Source organism: Oenanthe melanoleuca, chromosome Z, assembly GCF_029582105.1.
Source record: "Oenanthe melanoleuca isolate GR-GAL-2019-014 chromosome Z, OMel1.0, whole genome shotgun sequence".
Classification (NCBI taxonomy): Eukaryota; Metazoa; Chordata; class Aves; order Passeriformes; family Muscicapidae; genus Oenanthe; species Oenanthe melanoleuca.
Window position 1 is genome coordinate 26660034 of NC_079362.1, and position 23473 is coordinate 26683506.

Sequence of the window (23473 nt, forward strand, 5' to 3'; positions counted from 1 at the left end):
AGAGCCTGTCAAAGAGAACTGAGAGAAAGACACAAAAAGGATAAAAATATGGATAAACAGTGAAATAGGTACCTCAATGCAGCCAAGAATTCAAAGAGTACCCTCATTATTTTAATTATTAAAAAAAAAAGGCTGACTTTACTGACATAGCTATGCCACTGTTTATCTGCATTTTTATCACAGAAATCTCTCAGTTCAGCCAAGCACAGTTCCATTTCAAATCAGCTCCCTCTGGTATTTATAGATATTATGTACAGCTCACCAGTTATTCCACACAGACCCCTCAGCAATGCACATTTGTGTAGCAGAGTATCAAGTAAAACACACACCCTTCCTTTTATGAAAACTGACACAAGAAACTGCTGGGGCTAGCACATGTCAAACTAGCTGTACTTCATAGTTTGATTGTTAACCACAAAACATCTGAGGAATTAAGAAGAGTGTCTGAGTCCTCTGCAGAACAGAGGAGACCTCTGCCTGAAGTCAGAATTCATTTTTACTTTCCTAAGAACTATTAGTTAGACAGATTGGTGGAACTGCTAAATAAATAATTTCTAACAGTTTCAGTAAATCAGACAAAAAACCCTGAAACCCTCCTCTATTACCTGAACTCTGCAGAACCATTACAATCACAAGCATTCCCCCACATTTTCTCCAAAGGACCAAATAAAGAGTCCTGGGCATAAAAGCATTTCAACTTCACCTCCTACATGGCAGGGGTAGTTTTACGGGCAGGTTCCTACTAAAGCAAAAGCTCTAACACAACCTTTTGTCCCTCTAGAACTAAGCAACTGCTTCTGCATTGTTTCATATGCAGAAGAAAGAATAAAGTTCTCATCTGCTGTGCAGCTACTAAAATAGGAGTCAAATTCTTGTTCAAATGCTATTAGACTCTAGGAGAAAATATATCTAGTATGATTATAGCAGCAAACAGTGAGCCAGGATTTGCTGGTGCTATTCCTGTCTCCACCAGTAACCCACTGTGTGCCTACAACCAAAACACTCTAGGGAGCACTTGTACAAACAGGACAGTCAGCAGGTTGTTTTACAATATTTCACTGAAAAAGGCTAGGAAGGCCTGTTGGAAGGGGGGTTTATTATAGTTTTTTCCCATCCTATTATTTCATTTTATAGAAAAGCTTGCATAAAAGCTTGAATAGTACACCAGAATCCAAATAATCTGCAATTTGCCAGGCACAGGTTCTCCATTTAAATGGATGACTTGTCTCTCTTGCATTTGAACTCTTATGGCTTTAGGGCAAACTTACTGATTTTGCATTAATTTCTAAACTGCCATATCTTATGCTGCCTTCAAACAATCTGTTCTCTAAAATGAGAAGCATCCCTTACATAGCATTTACTCAGAGTTTCCATGTTTGACTGGGGCTATGGATGAAAGCTTCCTACAGCCATGTGAATATAAAGCAAGAAAACCTGGTTTTTCAACCTAAAACTAATGGTAATTATTCTTGTTATTTCAGGACTATCCATCATCCTATTAAAAAAAATTTCTTTCCAAATATGCTGAAATTAAGTTAGCTGAATGTATCAAAAGACAGCAAGCCGACATGGAGGCTTAGTTTCCTCTCCTTCTCTACATGAAGTTACTCTTTTTTCCATTAGCTTTAAATATTTTTTTTTTTTAATTTAAGATTACAGTACTTTCTATTCAGTGACAGAGAAGTACCACAAAAAAAACACACTAAACAAAAAAAAATTCCAAAGAGACATTCCTCCCCCCACTCAAAGAAAAAAAGATTTCTAAGCAAAGCAATAAAACTCCCTCATTTTTGAAGGATGCAGCTGTCAAAGACATGAATGGCATAATGTAATTATTAATGTGAATCTCAGTCGAGGGACATTTGTCTTTTTGGCCCAGCTCAAGAGAAAGGGCTGTGTAGCAACAGGCACATGGCTGAGGACTAATTTTTTGCAAAAGCAGATTTGAAGCCTGGAAAGCTAGACTATACACAGATAAAAGCCAAGGAGTTACAAGGAAGAGGTCTTACACTGACTGGTTTCATCAAGTGGAATCACATTAGCATTGTAAAACTAACAGAATCTCTTGGAGGATAGCAGCAGTGAGAGCTTTCACTGCCCCTACATCACTTATCCCAGCTGCCAATGGAAAAAATAGCCTGGCATTTGGGTCCTCCAATTCTAGGAAGAGTACAGGGTCAAGATTCTTCTCTACTCAACCACGGGACCTTGGCTACATAAGGGACATCCCCAGCATTTTCATATCACTGAGCCTAGTTTCAGTAACATCTAACAAAGCAGAATTAGGATGTTGTCTATGCAGAAGGTCACAATTAAAACAAACAAACAAAACCCCACAAATTAAGAAACAAGCACAGCACAGAAATTCTTTAGTACTGAAAGCCAATAGTGCTCAAATATGCTCAAAGCATTTCTTCTGCCCTTCGTCTCTGACGACAGCCAAGTACTATTTCAGGGCAACCAAAGGCCCTCTCATTTGGCTGAGTCATATGCTATTTTGCTATTAACTCTTCCCAGATAAGAACCAGCTTTATGGCAGGCCAGGAAAAGCAAGGGAAGAAAAACCGCTTTTTTTTAAAGTTCCATAGGCTTCTCCAAAGAGCAGCTAATCGCATGCTTTCCCAGAGTCTCTGAGGAAGGTTTAGGAGGTGACTAGAAGGCAGGGCCGAGCTCCGCCGTCTCGAACGCTCGGCGGCAGCGGCACCTCCGGTCATGTGCCGAGCGCCGCAGGGGCGGCCGCGCTGCGCTCCCGTACCCACGGCCCGGCACAGCGCCTCAGGGGCTGCGGGAACCCGCCCCTGGACGTGCCGGCCCGCCTTGTGCCACACCGCTGCTGCGGTCCGAACACGGCGCTGGCACAACGCGGGGCGACAGCACCGACGAGCAGAGGCGCTGCCGCCCGCGCCCGTTCAGGAGCGGCAGGCGGTGGCCGCTCCCCCTGCGCCGGGAATCTCGGCGACCCCAGGCTCCGTCCCGGCCAGGAGCTGCCGCCGCCGCCCCGCAAGGTCACGCAGCCGGCGTGTCCGCGGCGGGGCCAGGGTGCGGAGGCGCCGCTGCTCCCGCTTTCCGCTTCCCGAGATGGCCTCCCAGAGCCGGTCCGGCCCTGCTGCCGTCACCGCCCGGCCGGGCCGGGGGCCGGGCCCCCACCGCAGCGGAGACCCTCTGCGGGGAAACCCCGGACCGCCCGCCCGCTCGCCCGCCCGCCAGCCCCCGCTGCGAGTCCCTGCGCCGCGAGCACTCACTGAGCTCGTCCTGAGCGGCCGCGGCCATGTTGCCGGCTGGGGAGGGAAGGGAGGCGGCGAGAGACGCTCCGCGCCTCCCACCCCTCTCCGGCACCGGCACCGGGCCGGCGGCCGCCTCTCTCCTCCTCCCTCTCCACCTCTTCCACCCCCTCCTTCTCCTCCTCCTGCTCCCTGCGGATCCCCTCGACAGCGGCAGCGCCCGCTCTTCTGTCACAGCCAGTTTATATTTAGAGAGAGCCGCCGTCCCCGCCGCCCCCCCCCCCGTCGCATTCACGGCCCAGCCCCGCCGCCGCCGCCGCCCCGCCCGGCGGGCCCCGAGGAGGAGGTTTGCGGGGGCAGCACTGACCGGAGTCCGCGCTGACCTCCATGGCGGCCGCGCCGGCTCCGCGCTCGGCACGGCGGCGCAGGGACGGGACGGGACGGGAGCGGCGTGGGGCGCCCCCGCGCGGCCCTGGGTGCGCTAGCAAGGGGAGGGCAGAGGGTCCCGCCCACAGCCGGGTGCGGCCCCGCCCACTGATGGCATGGCCACGCCCACCGAGCGGCGCGGCCACGCCCCCCTGCGCCGGCGCTGCCGAGCGTCCGTTCCACAGCCATTTCCCGAAGGGCGTAAACGTGCTTCACAGACCTCCTCCCCTGCCCTCTGGGCTGCTCAGAGACCACCACACTGCGTCTTTTTCCCAGACTCTGCGATGCCGTACGTGATCTCTGTAAGGGGCATCTTGGCAGGGTGCCCCAGCCGAGGCGTCGCTGTCTGGAAGCAGACAGCGTGGCGCCCGGTCCCCAGCTCCCGTTCTGCTTCCTGCAGGTGGCGCGGGGACAGCCGGCCACATCTCCCGGGAGCTCCAGAACCAGTCCCAAAGCAGACGTGAGCTCAAGTGACAGCTGTCAAGAGGACTAGCTTGTTTCTCGAGCCACAAAAAAAGAGGTGACAAAAGCTTCTGTGCACCATTTTTGCTACATTTGTGCAATGTAGGCTGAGCAGGAGCTCCTTTCCCCAGAGCAGCCCCCGCAAAGCTTCTGCACTTTGCACAGGGAGTTGGAAAGGTGCTGATAACACACCAGCTGTTTCGGCTATTGCTGAGCAGCACTGGCACAGCACCAGCACTGTCTCTCCAACATTCCTCCCTCCATCAAGGGGGCTGGGGGTGGGCAGCAAACTGGGAGGGGACACAACCAGGGCAGCTGAGCCAAACTGACCAAAGCAATACACCATGGCATATGAGGCCAGCTCAGACACAAAAGCTGAAGAAAGGATGAACAGGGGGCATTCATTTTTTACAGTATTTGCCTTCAGAGCAACTTCTATGCATCCTGAAGTTCCACTCCCCAGGAAATGGCCAGATATGTCTTAGCAGATGGAAAGTAGAGAATAAAATTGTTTTCTTCCTCTTTGCTTGTGTGTGCATAAATTTTTACTTTTGCTTTAGTAAACTGCCTGATCTCAATCAACAAGTAATTTTCCATCTTATTCCCTCTCCCATTCAGCTGAGAAGGGGAAGTGAGAGAACAGCTTGGTGGGCACCAGTCACCCAGCCCAGGTCAACCCACCACAATTTTTTAAGGTCACGGTCTGAGAAGTTGACTCCCAGCCTCCAATGCTGAGAGGCTGGGCTCTAATCAGGTGCAAAGAGGTAGCCTTTTTTTTTATTTAGTAAGCAGGTTTAGGACCCATTCAAAACTGATGGAAATTATAAGCATTTATTAATGCAGAAAGGAGACAGGCAGAGGAGACCAGCCACGTGGGAGGTACACTTATTCCTAGCTTCAAGAACAGAACATTCTCTCTGATGAGCTGAGCATTTTTGTGCTGAATATTTACAGCATCAAGCCCATATCTCCTTTTTTAGGAAAGGTCAAACACTGAGGTGATGTTCCTGGTGGTTACACCAGAGCAGAGATGCAATCCTCCTTTCCAGGAGAAGTCTTTGGGTACAGAACATCACAGGTGGCAGACTTGCTGTCAAGGCACCATTTCAGGGAGCTGTGCATAAAGAATAACTCAGAATCACCAAATGGGTCAGGCAGGAAGGATATCAGGTCCAATCTCCCTGCTCAAGCAGGGCCACCCTAGAGGACATGGTACAGGATTACATCCAGACAGCTCTTGATTCTCTCAGGTGAGGGAGACTGCCAGTTAAATTGCGTTGGAGTCCACATGGCAGCTGGTCAGACTCTGAGCTCTACCAGAAGCAAGCCCAAACCAGGAACAGGCTCAGGAAGTACTTCAAAGGTTTCTTCCCTGGAAGAATCACAGAATCATTGAGGTTGGAAGGGACTTCTAGAAATCATCTGCTCCAACCACCCTGGCAGGCAGGGTCACCTAAAGCAGGCGATACAGAAACGCATCCAGGCGGGTTTTGAAAACAGCCAGACAGGGAGACCCTATGACTTCCCTGAGCAGCCTGTTCCAGTCTCTGCCGCTCTCAGCGTGAAGTTCTTCCTCATGTTGAGATGAAATTTGTGTTTATGGCCTTTGCTCCTCATACTGTCGTTGGGCACCACTGAAGAGTCCTGCACCACCCTCTTGGTACCCACCTTTGAGACACTTTTATGCATTAATGAGATCCCCTCTCGGTGGTCTCTTCTGCAGACTGAGCAGGCCCAGTTCCTGCAGTCTCTCCTCATGAGAGATGCTCCAGGCCCCAGATCACTTCTGTGGCCTCCTCTGGAGCCCTTCCAGTACCTCCGTGCTTTTCTCGAGCTGCGGAGCTCGGAGTTGAACACGGCAGCTCAGGCAGGGCCAGGATCACCTCATCGACCTGCCGGCACTGCTCTTCCGAATGCATCCCAGGATTCCGCTGGCGCGGGTGCAACGCAAGGGCACACGGCGGCTGGCGGAACGGGGCGGCAGCAGCCTGCGAGGAGCCGGGGACAAAGGGCCGCCGGCCGGGCGCGCCGAGCAGGCCGCGCTCCGTGCCCGCCCCGCCGCCCGCGCGCGGGCTCTGTCGCGACCCGCCCCCTGTCGCGCCCCCGCCCTCCCGCGCCGGCCCCGCCGGCCGCGCGCACGGCGCGGAGCGCGGCCCGGCCCCAGCGGCGGCGGCGGCGGAGAAATGGCGGCGGCGGCGGCGCGGTGTCCGGGAGGGCGGTGGGCGCTGTGCCTGTGCCTGTGCGCGGCGCTGCTGCCGCGGCCGGCGCGGGGCCTCACCGACCGCCTCTACTGCGGCCGCCGAGTCTGCTATGAGGTGCTGGGCGTCAGCCGGCAGGCCAGCAAGGCGGAGATCGCCCGCGCCTACCGGCAGCTGGCCCGGCAGTACCACCCCGACCGCTACCGCGGGGAGCCCGCGGGCGGCGAGGAGAGCGGGGCGCAGGCGGCGCACGAGAAGTTCCTGCTCATCGCCGCCGCCTACGAGACCCTCAAGGTGAGAGAGCGGGACCGCCGCCGCGGCCGGAGCCGCTCCGGTAAGCAGTCAGCGAGGGGAGGAGAATCACCCCGAGAAACCCTCCTTCCGTAGCCTGCCCGACAGTGCGGGAGGGAGGATGGAGTGCTCTGGAAAATCCTCCCGTGTCTAGAATGCGTTATTTTAAAAATAATTTGTCTTATTTATTTATTTGTAACGAACCGGCTGGGCTTTATCTTGGAGGTGTATACCTTTAAAAGTAGCAGTGACTCGAGTAGCATATGGGATCTGTAAGGGAAGGCTTCTCAGGGAAAAGCATGTGTGACTTGGCAAAGATGGAACCCAGGAATGGAAGAAGGAGACCTGTAAGTGTTTTAAGGCTTCAGGGGATTAGAAAAGGGATTTTTTTTTTTTTTTTTTTTCTTTTTCGGGGGGAAGGGGGGATGGAGTTTGAAAGGAATGCAGTTGAGCCTGGCAAAATTAAATTTCTCATCTCACAATTATGTGGAGGAAAATGATGAAAAGCTCAGAGAACATGAGAACAATGAGGTTTTGGATTGGCTTTCCATTGGACAGGTTCTGTAGCCCTTTAAATTAATTCCTTTAAGTTTTGTAAAACAATCTCCTAATAGGTTCTTCATCTGAAAATCTTTTCCTGAGCAGTACTTATTAACTCCAATCCATCTGGGCTTCCCATTCTGAAGTTAAACAACTTACTCTGTGGATTTTAGTTGCTTGTCTGTTTTCTAGTTTTAAATGCCTTTGCATAGTGCCTCCTTATTTTAAGACTAAACATGTCATTTGTGCATGGACAAATAAGTGAGGACAAATTTCCACTGTGTTTCATACTCACTTGGGCTGTCAGCAGTTTTACAGGAGCATGGTCCTTAATAAGATGTAAAACACAGGTATAATAGAGCCAGTGAAAGCAGGAATTTAAACCTGAATGAGTTTTTCATCTCATCCTGCAGGATGAAGAAACACGTAAAGATTATGACTACATGCTGGATCATCCTGAAGAGTATTACAGGCATTATTACCACTACTACAGCAGGAGACTGGCACCTAAAGTAGATGTCACAATAGTGATCCTAGTTACGGTCTGTGCCATCTCTGTGTTTCAGGTAAAATTTCATGTTTACATTGTACTGCTCTGTGAGTTTCTGAACAGGAAGAGTACTGGCCACTCTCATAATGTGCCATTTAATAAAAAGTGTCAGTGAGGAGCCCTGTTCCTGTATGTTGTGGTCCAGTTCTGTGTGGTGTCCAAAAAAATCCTGAAGTCAAGAGGTACTTAGCAGATTTTTGACTGCTCTTGATACCCTGAACAAAAGTAGAGATTAGTTTCTTCTAATTTTGTTGAGACAAGGTACATCTTTTCTGAAGAATTTACTTGGTTCTTCCTGGCAGGCTCAGAGTAGCTCAGGCACGACTAGTGCCCCAAATAACATGCTAGTTTGTCAAGATGCGTAAGTAAATTTTTTTTAAAAACACACTAGTAGCAAACTGAATTCAAGACTTAATTCAGATGATAGGACTGAATGTCAATTTACTGATGTGTGAATATTGCATTGCAGTGTATTCCCGCTGATTAAGTCAGGGGAGAAGGAAATCCAGTTCAGCAGAGTTTACTCTGAAGGTTGTAGATTCAAGGCCCAGAAAACCCCCTGTGTTTTAGATGAAAAAACTTGTGCTGTTGCTGACAAGAGGATGAAAATGTGTAACTTCTCTTTAGGGTCTTTTAAATCACTGCTTCAAAGCATTGTTAAAAATACCCAAGAAGTTTAAGAGATTAAGATATAGCTTATGCTGTGGTGCAGGTAGCTCAATGTTCAGTGGGATATTGGAAGTTAGAATAAAAAGTATGTTGATCAGAATTTGAAAAACCAAATAGCTAATTTCTCTTCAGGTTTAGTTCCAATGGCAAAGTTTCATTTCACATCTTATTTCTTATGTAAGTGCAGACCTGGAGTCCAGCTGCCAAATGGTTCTAAATTCAGTGTAAGCATCTGTGTAAGCTGATTTGCCCATCTTGCTTTCTGTTGTTTCTGCTTCTTGGCCTTTGCTAAGGTTGTATAGTGGGTTTATGTCTGAGCTTTGTCTTGGTAAATGGTATAAGATGCATCATTCTTAAAAAAGTTGTGTCACTGAGACATGTTTGGATGTCCCAAGAATGAAAGCCAGCTGCTAACTTTTTCCCTCTTGTGCCTGTCTGGTTTCTTCCATATTTTCCATGCTTTATCTCAGGTCATTTATAGGACACTAGATGAGAAAAACGTCAGCTCTCAGCTAGTCCTTGTGCTGCTTCTGTCTTCAGAAGGAAGCATTTTCAGGCTTGTGCTGTACAGGGCTAGGAGTTGGACTTGTAGATCCTTGTGGGTCTCTTCCAGTTCAGGGAATTGGAAGATTCTGTGATTCATGATTCTGTTTTCACCCAGGCAGTATATTTCTGGTTTGTTGTTTGGGGTTTTTTCCCCCCACTCCCTTGAAACCCAGAGTGCAGCTGGAGACCAGAGAGGTATGTTGAGTCTTGTAAAGTGGACACTGCCTGACTAATGAGATTGTCACATATTTAGTTTATGTTCAGTGAACTGTTTTAAAAGGGTAACAATTTTATACTTAAATCTTTGTATACTAGCTCCTATATTTATAAATATAAGAAGAGGGGCTTCTGAGAATGGCTGGCACAGCCTGGTGTTAACTTGCAGGAGATTGCCATCTACTCAGGAGCAAAACTGTTCAGAGCAATGTCTGCTTGGCCTTCCTTGTCATCATAAATTGCTGTGAGATAACACTTCTATACGTCTGTTTTCCAGGTGCTTCACTGAGTCTGGAGGGATGATTATAGCTTCTGTGATACCACAGAAGTACTGTTAGCTTCACTTTTTGCCCTTTCTGTAATATAACTGTGGTTAAGAGTGTGTGATGGCATTACTTTTTTCTTATCCTGGCAACCCCCCAAATAGGAATGTGTCTGTATTAAAACATGGGTTTTACTTTTACTGTTCTTAAATTACAGTTCTTCAGCTGGTGGAGTAGTTACAATGAAGCTATCAACTACTTAGCATCTGTGCCAAAATACCGTATACAAGCTACTGAGATTGCCAGGCAACAAGGTTTACTCAACAAGACTAAAGAAAAAGGCAAGAACAGGCGGTCTAAAGAAGAAATTCGCGAAGAGGAGGAAGAAATTATCAAAGACATTATTAAAAATAAAATAGACATAAAGGGTGGTTATCAGAAGCCCAAAATATATGATATCCTTCTATTTCAGATCCTTCTTGCTCCTTTTTACTGGTGCAAATACATAGTTTGGTACTGTTGGTGGATTTATTGTTTCACTATTAAAGGGCAAGAGTATGGTGTGGAAGAGAAGTTGTATATTATAAGAAGGTACATGAAAATGTCTCAGTCTCAATTTGACAGCCTGGAAGATCATCAAAAAGAGACCTTTCTTGAACGACAGCTATGGATACGAGAAAACTATGAGGTGGGTAGTGATACTGAAATCAGCCAGGAAGTAAACTTTATATCACAATTTGAAGTATTAGAAAACAGGCATTCTTTATTACAGCACTGGACATACCTGAAGCATATATCCTCTAATCAAATATGTGTTGTGAACTTTATGGTGGGGTATTTATTCCGTCATGATCATACATATTCATTAAATATACTTTCTAGCAAATATATAAATAGCACTTTTCCTAGAGCTGATTTGCATGCCTCCAACTCCTGCTGGCCTGCTCCTCCTTTTATGGTTCTAGAGGGTTGTCTATAGGAGTCTATGGTGGTTGTATTGACTCAGTGCTTCAATATTACAGGTGACCTTTCCTTGAACAACTTCTTCAGGCATGTGCTGTTGCTTCATGTTACATGCCAAAACCACCACTGTATTCCTTTTTGTTTGTTCACCCACTGGTTCCAGCTACTTTTACATACACTTATCTTTTTTTGGATGATGTCTTTAAGGTCTATCCAGCAGCTTCAGGGAAACCAAAAATTTTTCTTCTCTGTTACTTATCAGTAGTCCTAGTGGAAAAACTAATGTTAGTTATCCAGCACTCCCAGAGCAATAGTAATTGAAGACTATTTTCTGCTCTCCAAACAGCAATAATTTGTAATAAGAATTCCCAGATTGTCTGAAACTCCTATTCCACCAGTCTTCTAAGCTGTTAATTCCTGGCTCAGGGGCTTTTGATTGTTTGTTTTCGTTTTGTTTTGTTTTTCCCAACTGTCCTTTGATAGTTCTTTGGTCTGTGGTGAGTAATGGACTGTTCTTGCAGTGCTGTATACCTACTCAAGTAAGGATTGCATAAAAACTACCATTGGGTACAACTTCTACTCTTGCCATGGATAGTCAATAAATCAACAGTCAATACTATATAGTCATTATATAACTTTTAAGAATTCTGTGAGAGCAGAGAAAGAACATTAGCCACAACATGGAATTGCAGTCCAGAATTATTTGGGGTGCTGGGACATGGCAGGTTGACAAAGCCTTTCTGGTGTTCCACGTGGGACATTTGGAGGTTTCTAAAGAAAAACATGAGAATATGAATTTAACCTGCATAAGAGGAAAAGGAGGTGGTGCTGCTGCTCTACATATGCTGGGAAAAGAGATGTGATGGTGGCAGGACACCAAAGAGAATGCTTCTTCAAAAGCAGATGGGGGTGGATTGCTCTACAAACTTGAAGAGGAAAATAGCAAAATAGGTGTTAATGTAAGGAAAGGATTAGCTGCCAGGTATGTGTACATGTTCAATTAGGATGGGCTTACTAGAAAACAGTCTGGAGGTCCAAAGACTGAGTAATGCTGCTAGTTAAAGCAGCTATTAATGTGGAAAAAGATTGGATGGGTAACCTGTGGTAGAGAAAAAAATGCCCTGGTTTTTCACCCATGCAGTTTTTAACGGATGTTTTGGTCCCTGAATGTGAAAGAACTGTATTTGCATAAGTGGAGTCTTTTTAGCTCACACTTGTTTCGTAAAGTGGCCAGGAGTTCATTTTCCCTGTCAGATTGCGTGACAGCTGCACTTGAATAGTAATACTTATCCAACATGTTTTGCAGCTTTGTGACTTTCTGAAAAGTAAATGGTATATTTTAGTAATTGCTTTAATGAGTTTTTACCTAGTCACTTCAATGCATTAAAATTTTCAGTGTCTGCTGTGCCATCTGGTCATGAGTTCATCAATACTTGTAGAAGGTGGTAGAAGAGGATTTTCTTGAAGCCAACGACTCCTGCTCATTCCAGTATTACTGAAAATTGAGAATAATCATGCTTTATTCTGTTCTTGTGCTAGCTGTGCTTTTGTGTGTCACTGCCATATACTTACTTGAAACATAGTCATATATTTTCTAGTCTGAAAAATAATGCTGTAGTGTTTCTCCCCAAAAGCTTGTCTGTTCCTTCAGCACTGGAGATGTCTATCTATGTATTGTTCAGTTTTCCAGTGTTGTTTTAGGATGAGAAAAAACAGGAATTCAATACACGGGTGCATCACAGAGCTCCACAATATTTTTACTGTTTCTTAATGGTTCTTAAAACCGTTATGATCACTGAGCATTGAGTTTGTGAGTTCTTGTAGCCATCTATAATACAATACTCTTTAAATCTTGTTCATGCATAGCAGAACTCTAATTGGCATTTGAGTCAGACTAAGACACTGAGATGATAAAATCATTGATGGTATAGAGATTTATGCTGACTGCATCTACATAAATTGCATTCCAGAATAAAAATGCGGATGCTGTTGCATTTTTTTGACCTTTTTTTTTATAATGATGATTGACTTTGGTGATAAACGTAGATTCCATTGCAGTGACACCATTTCTTGTCAGAATATAATTGCTTATCTTTTAGTACTATAAATACTGGATGCAGAGATATTTGAGATATTCTCAACTTCGTTGAGATCCTGACTTAGGAGCAAAAAGTTCCATAGTAGATTCCGTTAGGTGATGACTTTGAAAAGGGTGAACAGCTAAAAGGAGGAGCTGAGCAGCTGCATTGAACAGTGTGTGTGCTGAAAGGGACTCACAAGGCTGGCTTTTTCAAACATTAGCCATTGCGTAGTATGTATTGTCTTCTGTTGAATTTGTTGAGCATCTGATTCTCCAGCAAAAAAAATGTTTTGGAGCTTACAGAAAGGTAGTTCTGCTCTCAGCAAAAGTACAAAGTATCTTGGGCAGCAGTAGGGTCTTGGGCTGCAAGTGCTCCGACACCTTCTGTTGGTGGGTCTGCTTCTGCACTGCAATCCAGTCTTCTCTAAGAGCAATAAGCTGGCAAATGATTGAAGTATAAACACTTACACCCCACTTGAGGCTCAGTTAAGCTGTTTCTTCATTCTTATTAAAAATTTCTGTCTGTCTTACCAGGTGTATAAACGAGAACAAGAGGAGGAGTTAAAAAAGAAGATGGCCATGGATCCCAGATGGAAGAGATACCGGCGATGGATGAAAAACGAAGGACCTGGAAGACTAACCTTTATTGATGATTGAAAGTTGCAGAACAAAATGTGTGCTGTTGCTGAAAGTGATTTGCAAAACTTTTCATTACATCATTCAGAGTTTTGTCTGCTGTGGCTTAGCAGTGATCTAAAACTCAGGAACTATTACATCAGGCCGAAGCATAATACAGGTTTACCATTTTTATAAATCAGACCTATTAAACAGGCTCAGCCTAATGTATATATGCCATTTATTTGGGGATATCAGTGTGGAATTCATTATTCCAGACAATGTATTTTTTGCTAGATACTTCATATTCATCATCAATGAAACCATAACTCTGGGCTCTCTGAGAATGTTTTTAGTTCAAACCTTGGGAAGTCCCAGTTTTCTTCTTTAAACTGAGGGGTTCCTAAAAGTGGAAACTGAAAATGCTTATAAAGGATTCTGAAGGAAGGACCATTTTCTGTTTTCTTTTCCCCTAGTTTTCAATCTAAGATGCCAAATAGGGTTTTTTTTCATGTAAACAATATGGGGATTATACAAGACTACTGCTATTCCTGCTTCACTTGGAAACCGATTTTATTCTTTGTGGGAATAAATGATGCATGATTGATCATCATTGTGATGCAAACAAGCCTTAATTCTTTGTTTTACAGAGTAATTCATGAAACAGTATGCTTGGATATTTTATGGTTTTTCGTCTTGTACATTGGATTATACCTGCTTATTCAGAAAAAGTATACCAGTGAATATTAGTCTATTAAAAGTGACGTTTCTTTCACCAAAGCATTGGTTAAAGAGGAAAATGACCCTTTTGTTAAAAAGGGCAATTTTGATGCCTTATGTAAATAAAAGTTTATATATGCAGATTTAATTAGTCTTAAATTCTAAATCTTAAGTATTCATTACATTTATCTCTTCTGATCAGACCTCTGAGTACTTAGAATGAATAATGCGTAACAGCAGTCTGTGGTTTGCTCTGTAACAGTCTGTGATTTGCTGGTAACAGGGATTCTGCTACCTTATTCCTTTTCAGTAATTTTACTGGGGAAGGAAAGATGCGAGCATAGTCTTTCTCCTATCATCACATCTGTAAAAGTGAGTTCCTTGGAAGGAAACTGCTGAAAGTAGTGCCTTCTTAGCTGCCTTCTGTGGAGATTGATTCTGGGAGTGAACTTGCTCCTCCTGACCTTTTGCACATTTTTGACATGTTTCAGTTTTCTGTTTAAAATAACATATTCAGAAACACATGTTGTAGTTTTATGCTCAGTGGTAGATGAAACACCTTGTAGCTGCTTGTTAAACTCTCCTCACTCTTCCTCCCACCCTGGTAGAATGGAGACGACAATTCAAGTAAAATATCTGTGTTGAGATAAGAACAGTTTAGTAATTGAAAATAAAGTAAAATACGATAATGGGAAATAATAAGAAAAACAAACAAGTGATGTACGATGCAATTGCTCACCAGCCACTGACCAGTGCCAGACTCCCCTTCCTGGACCCAGATCCACCAGCCTTCTGGGTAACTTCCCAGTTTATATACCAGGTATGATGTTCTCTGGTGTGGATTATCCCTTTGACCAGTTCAGCCAAAGTTCAACCATTTGTCCCAGCTATGCTCCCTCCCAGTTCGGTTTTTTTAATGTATCCTCACTGGCAGAGCATGAGACAAGGAGTGAAAGAAGTCCTTGACTTTGGATAAGCACAATTTAGCAAAAACCAAAACATCACTGTCTTATCAACACCATTCTCATTCTGAATCCAAAACACAGCACTGTAGCAGCTACTGAGAAGAAATTACCCTAACTGTAACCAGGACAATACCCACCACTTATTCCATACCATCTGTGTCATGCCAAGTTTCACACTCCCCAATATCCTATCACCTTTTCTATTTATCTGTCTTGATAGATAAACAAACATCATTCTCTTAGTCAATGGAACACTCTGTTAAGTGTTCATAGAATGCCCACACAATAAAAAAAAAAAAAAAGTTTGTTGAATTAATTTAGTCCATTACTTTGGCCTTCATCCTTGGTAAGAGTCTTTCAAGCAGAAAAGATGGTACAAGGTGTTGGATTGTTGCATGCTGCACATTTGACCTGGTTCTGATCCCAGAACTGCTGCACTTGTTTGGTTTTACCAAAGTTCATTCTTTGTGAGTGCAATGATCAAAGGGAAGTCAGGCTCAGATCCCGAGAACAGTTGTGGTTTAGATCAATGCTGTGAGGTGATACACACACAGCTATTTTTACCACTTCTATGTATAGAAGTGGTAATAGGGTGTTGCATAGTGACAAACATCATATATGTTAATTCATTGGCTATTTTCACCTAAAATCAAATCGCCTTGAGGCACACACAGGACTTCTCCATCCTTCAGCATGACCCACCAAGTGCACCTGGGTCCATGAGCAAAAGCAATCCCACAGATGTGTTTGCCTTTGCCTAGGGCAAGCATAACCCAGACTCTTCCCCAGCATGTTTTTAGCATGCACTACAGGAAATGTATCACCTTCTACCCTTCATAAAAACTTTGGGCAGGGCCAGCCTGGTTGGCAGATCCTCTGGTGTCTAACCAGGTGGCCTTTGCTAAATATGTATCCCAGTATTCAGATATCCCACAACCCATTGGTCACAGTGTAGTCTTTAACAATCCATTATATAATTCATTCTTTCCAGAGGCTGGTGTGTGGCAGGGAATGATGCATCCACTCAATGCCATGTTCTTTGGCCCAAATGGCTATGAGGAAAGGAGTTCCACTGTCTGATTCAGATCTTTCTGGGGTGCCACAGGACTTGCCATGGGACTTGCTTTTCCAGGTCCAGTATGGTGCTCCAGGCAGTGGTGTGAGGCACAGGGCACCCCAGCTGTGCAGTGGCTCTTCCAACCACTGTAAAACATGGCACTTGCCATGACAGATTTGATATGTGATATCAAATCGGGGAGATGTGATATGATCAATCTGCCAAGCCTTCCATTCAAAATCATTCTTCTTCTGTGTCTCTTGCTAGAGGGAGCTTACAATCAGACTAATTTAAAATGTTCATTCTCCAAAATCCCACATCACCTAAAAAAGCTGGTGTTTATTTCTAGTTAGCTGGTGGGCACATCACTGTCATCTTATTACTAATGTCCATTGGGATCTGGTGACGTCCATCTTGCTGTTTTGTTCCTAAAATTTGCATGTCCTATGCAGGTCCCTTTACCTTACCCTGTTTGATGGAAAAAATGAGGTTTAGAAGGATTTGGGTTATTTTCTTTCCTTTCTCAAAAACTTCTCTTGCAGTATTTCTTTCCCCAAACAAAGATATAATCAATATATCCCAGGTGTTCTGGAGCTTCACCCTGCTCCAGTGCAGCCTGAATCACTCTGTGGCAGATGGTGGGGCTGCCTTTCTATGCCATTACAGCTCATTCCAGCTCTGCTAGCCAACCCTCCAAGTGAAAACTAGCTTTGGCCTGCCCTCTGCTGCCAGAGGGATTGAGGAAAACACATCAGCAATGCCAGTGGAGGCACCACTTGGCTGCCTTTGACTTGTGTTCATATTGATGCTCCAGAACGCCGGGTGTGGCAGCGCTCCAAGGTGGAATTCATTCAGGCCATGGTAATCTACTCTTCATCTCCATCCCCATGAGACTTTCCCACTTGCCATATGGGGCTGTTAAGGGCTAAGCAGGTCCTGCTGATCATCCCTTGGGTCTCCAGTCAGCAAACCCCCTATGGGCAGGAGTTACAGAGTCTTGGTTGGAGCCTTTTCACCTCCCATGCACCGTGGTGGCAGTGACTGGCACCTGCTGCTCTTCAGCAGCCCCACAGCAGAAGAGTCCTCTGAGAGACCAGGAAAGGTCACTGTTTAATTTCCTTTGTCTCCAGGGAAGTTATACCAAAAGTCCACCAATACCCTCTTGGATCTCTGAAATATCATCTCCCAGCACAGTCTATGCCAAGGATGTTTGGAACCTCTGATCCAGGCACTAGGATGCTTTTGCCTCTAATTCTCAGTTGGACTAATCTTAGCCTCCAGCAGAGTTAGCTGTTTGGACTCTGCTGTCACTCCAGAGCTACAAATGGATTCTGTCCCTATATAGGTTGATGGCATTAGGGTACACTGTGCACCAGTGCCTACCAAAGCCTTGTAATCCTGCGGGGCTGATGTGCCAGGCCACTGAATCCACACAGTCCTGTAAACCCAGTTATTTCTCTCCTCCACCTGGCTAGAGGCAGGGCCCCTCTCATACTGATCTCAAGGTTCCCCAATAACATCTTGTAGAAATGGGCTAGAACTTCTCTCTGTATGGTCAGTAGTATGCCAAGACCTTCCATTCTGCCAGGAAAACTGTCTGCTGGAGACTGAACCAGCAACCTCCCTTGGAAAAAATTGCACTGTGGTTGTTTTCCCCTGCACTTCCTGCACCTGTGCATCCAGGATCAAGGTGGATTGTTCATCCCACTCTCTTGTATCCTCTCTGTGGTCCTGCTGGTAAAACCATAAGGTACCCTGTGGTGTGTACCTTCCATATCCTTTCTCAAGCAAAAGCACATCTGCTGTCAGTTGTAAAAATAGGGGCCCCTACTGGTGAGGTGTAGGACATATTCCCTCTGAAATGCTGAAAACCCTGACTTTACCTTGAAGCCCCTCAGTTTATCTACCACTTTATTTGATAGCTTTTCCACAGCTGCAGTGATGGGGCAGGGAACACTGTCTTTGTATTCCTGGATGTGGAAAACCACCCACTGTGGGTTGAGCACCATCTTTCCAAACTATTGTTGACAAGGGCTTTGCACGCATGTTGGTGCACTCTGCACAAATTTCCACCATGAATCAATGACATAAGACATCATCTGGACCTGGGGGCAGCTGCACATTGTCCAGGTCAAAGTAGATAATTTCTCATATGGCTAATTCCCTCAGGGATTTAATAGCCTTCTCTGTTGCAGCCCATTTGCTTAAGTTACATGGAATATCTTCTTTATAGGGATGCCTTGCCCTCACATTTGATACGAGTCACCTCCACAGACAAAGGACTTGTGTCTTTTTTCCCATTGCTTTGTCAATGCTGGTTTCTCAGCAAGTGATCCCTGCTCCCTGCCTTCTTTACTCCCTTAATGCCACAGTGCTGGCTCTGTTATCCCAGCACCGGAGCAGCCAGGTGATTATACACTCACCTGGACAATGACTGAAATCTTCTTCTATCTCCTGCAGCTTACTCAGGGAAAGGATCAAGTTGTGTTTGTCTCTTCTGTCTCCTCTTCCAGTTCCTGTGATGAGCTTGATGATGTCTCTGCAATTCACCCTTGTGATGCTGCTGCTTCTTTGTCCTCTTCATTCTTCCTGTTCTCCTTGACTGCTTTTGCTAAAGGTTTTTTACAGGGTGACTTCAATGTATATTTCTTTTGCTTCTGTCCAGGGGTAACTGACACTGGCACCTGTAGATTCTGTTTCAGTGGATTCAGTGGCAGTTCCTGTCACTGGGGTTGGAGCAGCTGCAGTGTTTCACAGTGGCTGGAGCAGCTGCATGGCCTGTTTTCATGTCACTGTCAGATTCAGAGGTCTTCTTTTCCCCCTGAGACTAGTGAGCAGTGTTGACCATGGCTCAATAAGCCTGGGCCAGGCCACAACATGTTGCAGTGATTCAAGTCCTCTCTGGGCTTCCAGGGTGACAGCACACTTTAAAAAAGTAGTTTACTAGTTTTCTTTCCCCTTTGCTCAGGGGTAAGGTGCAAACATCTTGAAGGTGTCCACTGCCCTATGTACTTCCTCATAAAATCCCACACACCCTGGCACTCCAAACTATTCAGCTGTTCTGGTAACAGCTAGGGCAGAGTTAATTTCTTCTCAGTAGCTGTTACAGTGCTATGTTTTGGATTTAGAATGAGAATGGTGTTGATAACACACTGATGTTTTGGTTCTTGCTGAATTGTTCTTATCCAAAGTCAAGGACTATTTTCCCTTCTTGTCTCATGCTCTGCCAGTGAGAAGATACACAAAAAAAACCCAAACTGGGAGGGAGCATAGCTGGAACAAGTGACCTGAACTGACCAAAGGGATATTCCATTCAAGAGAACATCATGCCTTGTATATAAATTGGGGAGAGTTATCTGGAAGAGCAACCACTCTGGGTACTGGAAGGAGGAGTCTGATATCAGTCAGCAGGTGGCGAATAATTTCACTATGTTTGTTTTGGTTTCATTATCATTGTTGTTTCCCATTTTTATTGTATTTTACTTTATTTTAAATTATTAAACGGTTCTTATCTCAACATACGAATTTTAGTTGATCGTCTCCCCATTGCACTGGGTTGGAGGTGGAGAAAAGGGGGTGAATTGAGCAAGTGGTTGCGTTGTGCTTAATTTCCATCTGGCCTAATGTAGGAGTCAGTGAGTCAGAGATCTCTCTCAATTCTTCAGAGAGAAATCAGAGTGCAGGGATTGAATAAGTCTTAAAGTGAATTCTGATGTTTTTAGTGAAAGGCCTCAGATACCACGGTAGCAGAGAGTGTTCTGCTGAAGGTTGCAGAAATACTTCAGTAGAGGCTCCAAGCCCACAGTTGTAGACAGGACTTAGACATAATAGAGTTATAGCAAGAATATTGCTTACATTTCTTAGATAGTACACAACAGAGTGTATGCATAGTGTTATATGTGTAACCTGATGTGCTAAGGAACTAGAATTCTTATAGGTTAAAGAATGGTGGTCTGAGCCTGCATCTTAGCTTGTTAGAGAAATCTTATATAACAGCATGTATTCAGAGAGTTGTTGCTTTTAGCCATTGTGGCTTTTAGCCACTTGCTTCTAGCAAGTGTATCTATTAATACTGCTTTTGCCATTGCTTGTCATTGCTTTTGCTATTGCCTTTTGAGACTGATGTGCTTTGTAATAAGATGTGCTTTGTAATAAATAACCTTTTTAACTATTAGCTGCTTTGCCTATATAGAAGACTACCTGACAAGTAGGAGCCTAAGAGCGCAGAGCAGGAGTCTAGAGAGCTCTGGAGTTAGGTACCTGTAGAGCACCTGGGGGTCAGAAAGAACCCCACACCAAATTCCATAGCCTAAAACCACAACAGTCCTTTTGGCACCTGAGCATGGACTCAAAAGGTTGATATAAGGACAGGTCTGAGCAAAACGTGCTTAAAGAAAATAGTTATAATCATTTGTTGTAGTAGTTTAACAATTGCTAGTTACAATGTGGACTTATTTGCTCTCATATTTGTGACATTTTGTCTGTATTGTACCAGCAATACTCTACTTGCAGCCCTTGTTCTCTGTGGTGCATTTCGTAGGATGGGACTATGATAGGACAGTGCTGGTGGGCAGGACACCAATCACGTGTATGTATTCAGCACTGCAGGCACCTCGTGCTTTGGGAGTTCTTTACTGAGAATGATTAACTATCTTTGTATTTTTCTCCTCAGAGAAACAATCTGTGGGGAGGACACATTACTATTTTTTTCTCCACCTTCTTTTTTCCTTCCTTGCCCTCCAGGCTGATTATGGTAGTCAAGAATTTTTAAGATCATGAATATCCTTTAACTACCTTTGAAACACAACTGGTCTTTTTACTAGAAGCCAGCATGTTGTTGGAAATGGTTCAAGTCTTCTTTAAGGTAGGGTAAATAATTGAGAACATTACCCAGAGATCTGCATGAAAGCTGGACAGTTTGGAGTAGTGGGAAGGAGAGCTGAATTAAAATTTATATGTTAAGATAAAAACAATTTGATAATTGAAAATAAAGCAAAATAATGTAACAATGATAACAAAAAGGGAAAAAAGCAAGTGATGCACAGTGCAATTGCTCATCAAACTCTGACTGATGCCAGACTCTCCTTTTCAAACCCGGATTGGTAACTCCCCCAGTTTAGGTACTGGGCACGACATTCTATGATGTGGAATATCCCTTCGGTCAATTACAGTCACCTGTTCCTCCTATGCTCCTTCCCAGTTTGGGAGAGCATGAGAAAACAAGAGAACAAAAAGTCCTAGATTTCAGATAAACAAGACTTACCAAAACATCAGTATATTATCTATACCATTCTCATCCAAAGCACAACACAGTAGTAGCTACTGAGAAGAAATTAACTCTATGCCAGCTGAAACCAGAACAGCATGATAGAAATATTATGCTGAATCTCTGTACGCAGTAGTAAAATTCAAGAGGACGTGCTAGATTGTTCCTTTATCTCTGTTGGATATAGAGCAGCAATGAACTTATTTAATTTTGAATCTAATTATCAATTAAAATCTAAAAATTGTTAAAGAAGGTATACAGAAAAAGCTGTGCTTGCTTTCCTGAAGTAATCTTAGGGACACTGCAAAGATGCTTATGAAGTGAGAGACCACAGCTTTGGTGTATTGCTGCTTCATCCCCAAAATAACAGTCTCTTGCAAGAGTGGAGAGTGAAGAATAAGTTGTTGTGGTAGAAACAGAGAATGAAGCTAAGCACAAATACAGAGGATCTAAACCTGTGTATGCATTTCACAGGCTAACAGCTCTGCTGCTCTTCACCTTCTGCCTCATTTTGCTCTGTCCTTTTCCAAGCTAAATATTTGCATTATGCAAATATGAAACTGAAACATGGATCTGTTTTCCCTTGTTGTCTACCTTCCTTATAATCAAGACTAATTTTATGACCTGATAGTATAGTGGAAATCAATGCAATGGAGGTGCAGTCCTGGCAGAGGACAGAGCTGAATCTTTCAGTGGTAATGGTGTTTTATCTCTGTAACACTTCTGGTCTGATACCAAGTGGCTGGAGAAGACAGACATATCATACAACCTGTTGGAAATTAGGTATTTTGGCTCATTTTGGAGTTTCCTCTTCTCTGTACATGCTACCCCTTTGAAAATAATCAGATGCAGACATAAGTTCATAGAACGCAGCAAAAGTTTGGTGGGCAGAAACACTGCAGTCACATTCCTGTGACAAAGAATAGAAAAACTCAGGTGCCTTTAGAAAGCTGTCAGCATTGCAGTGACACCTCATTATCAGGGGCTACTAGACATTTCTAGACTATCATGGTAGTTCTACATTATGTCTGTCTTCTGGGCATACATTTTCAGAGACTGCTGAGAGTTACAATAGTAGGTTTAGTATAGCTAGTGTAGGCTGAATTGACTTGAGAGAGAAATGTCAATCATTGCTGGTACTGGGTAGTGGTGAGATCATTATGGGGGAAAGGGTTGCAAGGTATTAGGATCTTAGGATTAGGAAGATTCACTGTATCTTTTCCATGACCATGCTGAGGCTCTGAGGCACAAGCAAGCATGTGCATGCCTGGTTGTCCCTACAGAATTATAGAATCATTAAAGTTGGAAAAGAACATTAAGACCATTGTTCTGCTGGACCTAAGCTGAACTTTGTTCAAAACTCTGTAGGGAACACCTCCCCAAAAGACCAAGAGTGACCACTTGAGTCCCCCAAAGAGGCCCATTCAGGCACAGTGACTTGTCATAAGGTTGCACAAACTAAATTACTGTGCATGAGGTAGGTGGTATTTGATAGGTGTGTCTATGTAAAGTTTTGAGTATAAATTCTCTCAGTTTTCACTCCTTGGTGTGCTTGATTTGTAGGAAAATTTCCACCTTTTACCCTCTGTACAATGTCTCCTTTCTAAACCTAAATATTTGTCTGTGTTCCTAAAATATCTGAGTTCCAAAAATCTGGCAACACCAGCACCCCAATTTTCTTGTAGTGTAGTTTTTCTTGTAGTGAGGGGCCCAGAACTGGGCACATGACACGAGGTGTGGCCTCACCATTGAGAGATACAGAGGCACAGTCACTTCCCTAGTCCTGCTGCTACACTATTGCCAATATAGACCAGGATGCCATTGTCCTTCTTGGCTACCTGGGCACATGCTGGGCCATGTTCAGGTGCTGTTGACCAACACCCCCAGGTCCTTTTCTGCCAAATTCTGTTCCAGCCTGTAGCACTGTCTGGGGTGTAGTGACCCAAAGGCAGCACTCAGCACTTGGTCTTGTGGAACTTCACACAGTTGGCTTAAGTCCATTGATCCTGGCTGTCCTGATCCCTCTGCAGAGCCTTCCCGCCCTGCAGATCAACATTCCCATTCAACTTGGTGTCATCTGTGAACTTGCTGAGTGTGGACTTTATCCTCTCATCCAGGCAGTTGATGAAGACATTAAACAGGTCTGGCCCAAATACTGACTCTGGGCAACACCACTAGTGACCAGCTACCAGCTGAATTCAGCTTCATTCACCACAATTTTTTGGCCCCAGCTGTCCAGTCAGTTCCTTACGCAGCACAGAGTCAACACCACGAGCTGGCAGTTTCTCCAGGAGAATGCTGTGGGAGATGGTGTCAAAGGCTTTGCTGAAGTCCGGGTAGACAACATCCACAGCCTTTCTGTCATTCTCTAGTTGTGCCACCTTGCTATAGAAAGGCATTTGGTTGATCAGGCACGTTTGGTTTG

The 23473-nt window shown here is 44.6% G+C and overlaps 2 protein-coding genes across 3 annotated transcripts in view; one reads left to right on the forward strand and one right to left on the reverse strand.

Moving 5' to 3' along the window:
• Window positions 1-3670, reverse strand: part of ECPAS (Ecm29 proteasome adaptor and scaffold) — a 62752-nt gene extending 59082 nt beyond the window's left edge. Inside the window, exon 1 of one of the 2 annotated variants that reach the window (XM_056514822.1) lies at window positions 3589-3670. In XM_056514822.1, the coding sequence (XP_056370797.1) occupies window positions 3589-3610 (22 nt within the window). In that variant the 5' untranslated portion in view covers window positions 3611-3670. Of the gene's footprint in view, window positions 1-3242; window positions 3434-3588 lie in introns of those variants that run through there. The other variant, XM_056514821.1, reaches the window with a different exon arrangement.
• Window positions 3671-6245: 2575 nt separating this feature from the next.
• DNAJC25 (DnaJ heat shock protein family (Hsp40) member C25) lies at window positions 6246-13653 on the forward strand. The gene is made up of 4 exons (XM_056514021.1): window positions 6246-6601; window positions 7552-7704; window positions 9600-10070; window positions 12960-13653. The coding sequence occupies exons 1-4, from the start codon at window positions 6293-6295 to the stop codon at window positions 13080-13082; spliced, it is 1056 nt and encodes a 351-aa protein (XP_056369996.1). The 5' UTR covers window positions 6246-6292; the 3' UTR covers window positions 13083-13653.
• The last annotated feature ends 9820 nt before the right edge of the window (window positions 13654-23473 follow it).

Coding starts and splice junctions, on each gene's coding strand:
- DNAJC25 (XM_056514021.1), top strand. CDS start 6,293: ATGGCGGCGGCGGCGGCGCGGTGTCCGGGAGGGCGGTGGGCGCTGTGC. Junction 6,602..7,551: donor CCGCCTACGAGACCCTCAAG/GTGAGAGAGCGG, acceptor CTCATCCTGCAG/GATGAAGAAACACGTAAAGA. Junction 10,071..12,959: donor GGATACGAGAAAACTATGAG/GTGGGTAGTGAT, acceptor CTGTCTTACCAG/GTGTATAAACGAGAACAAGA.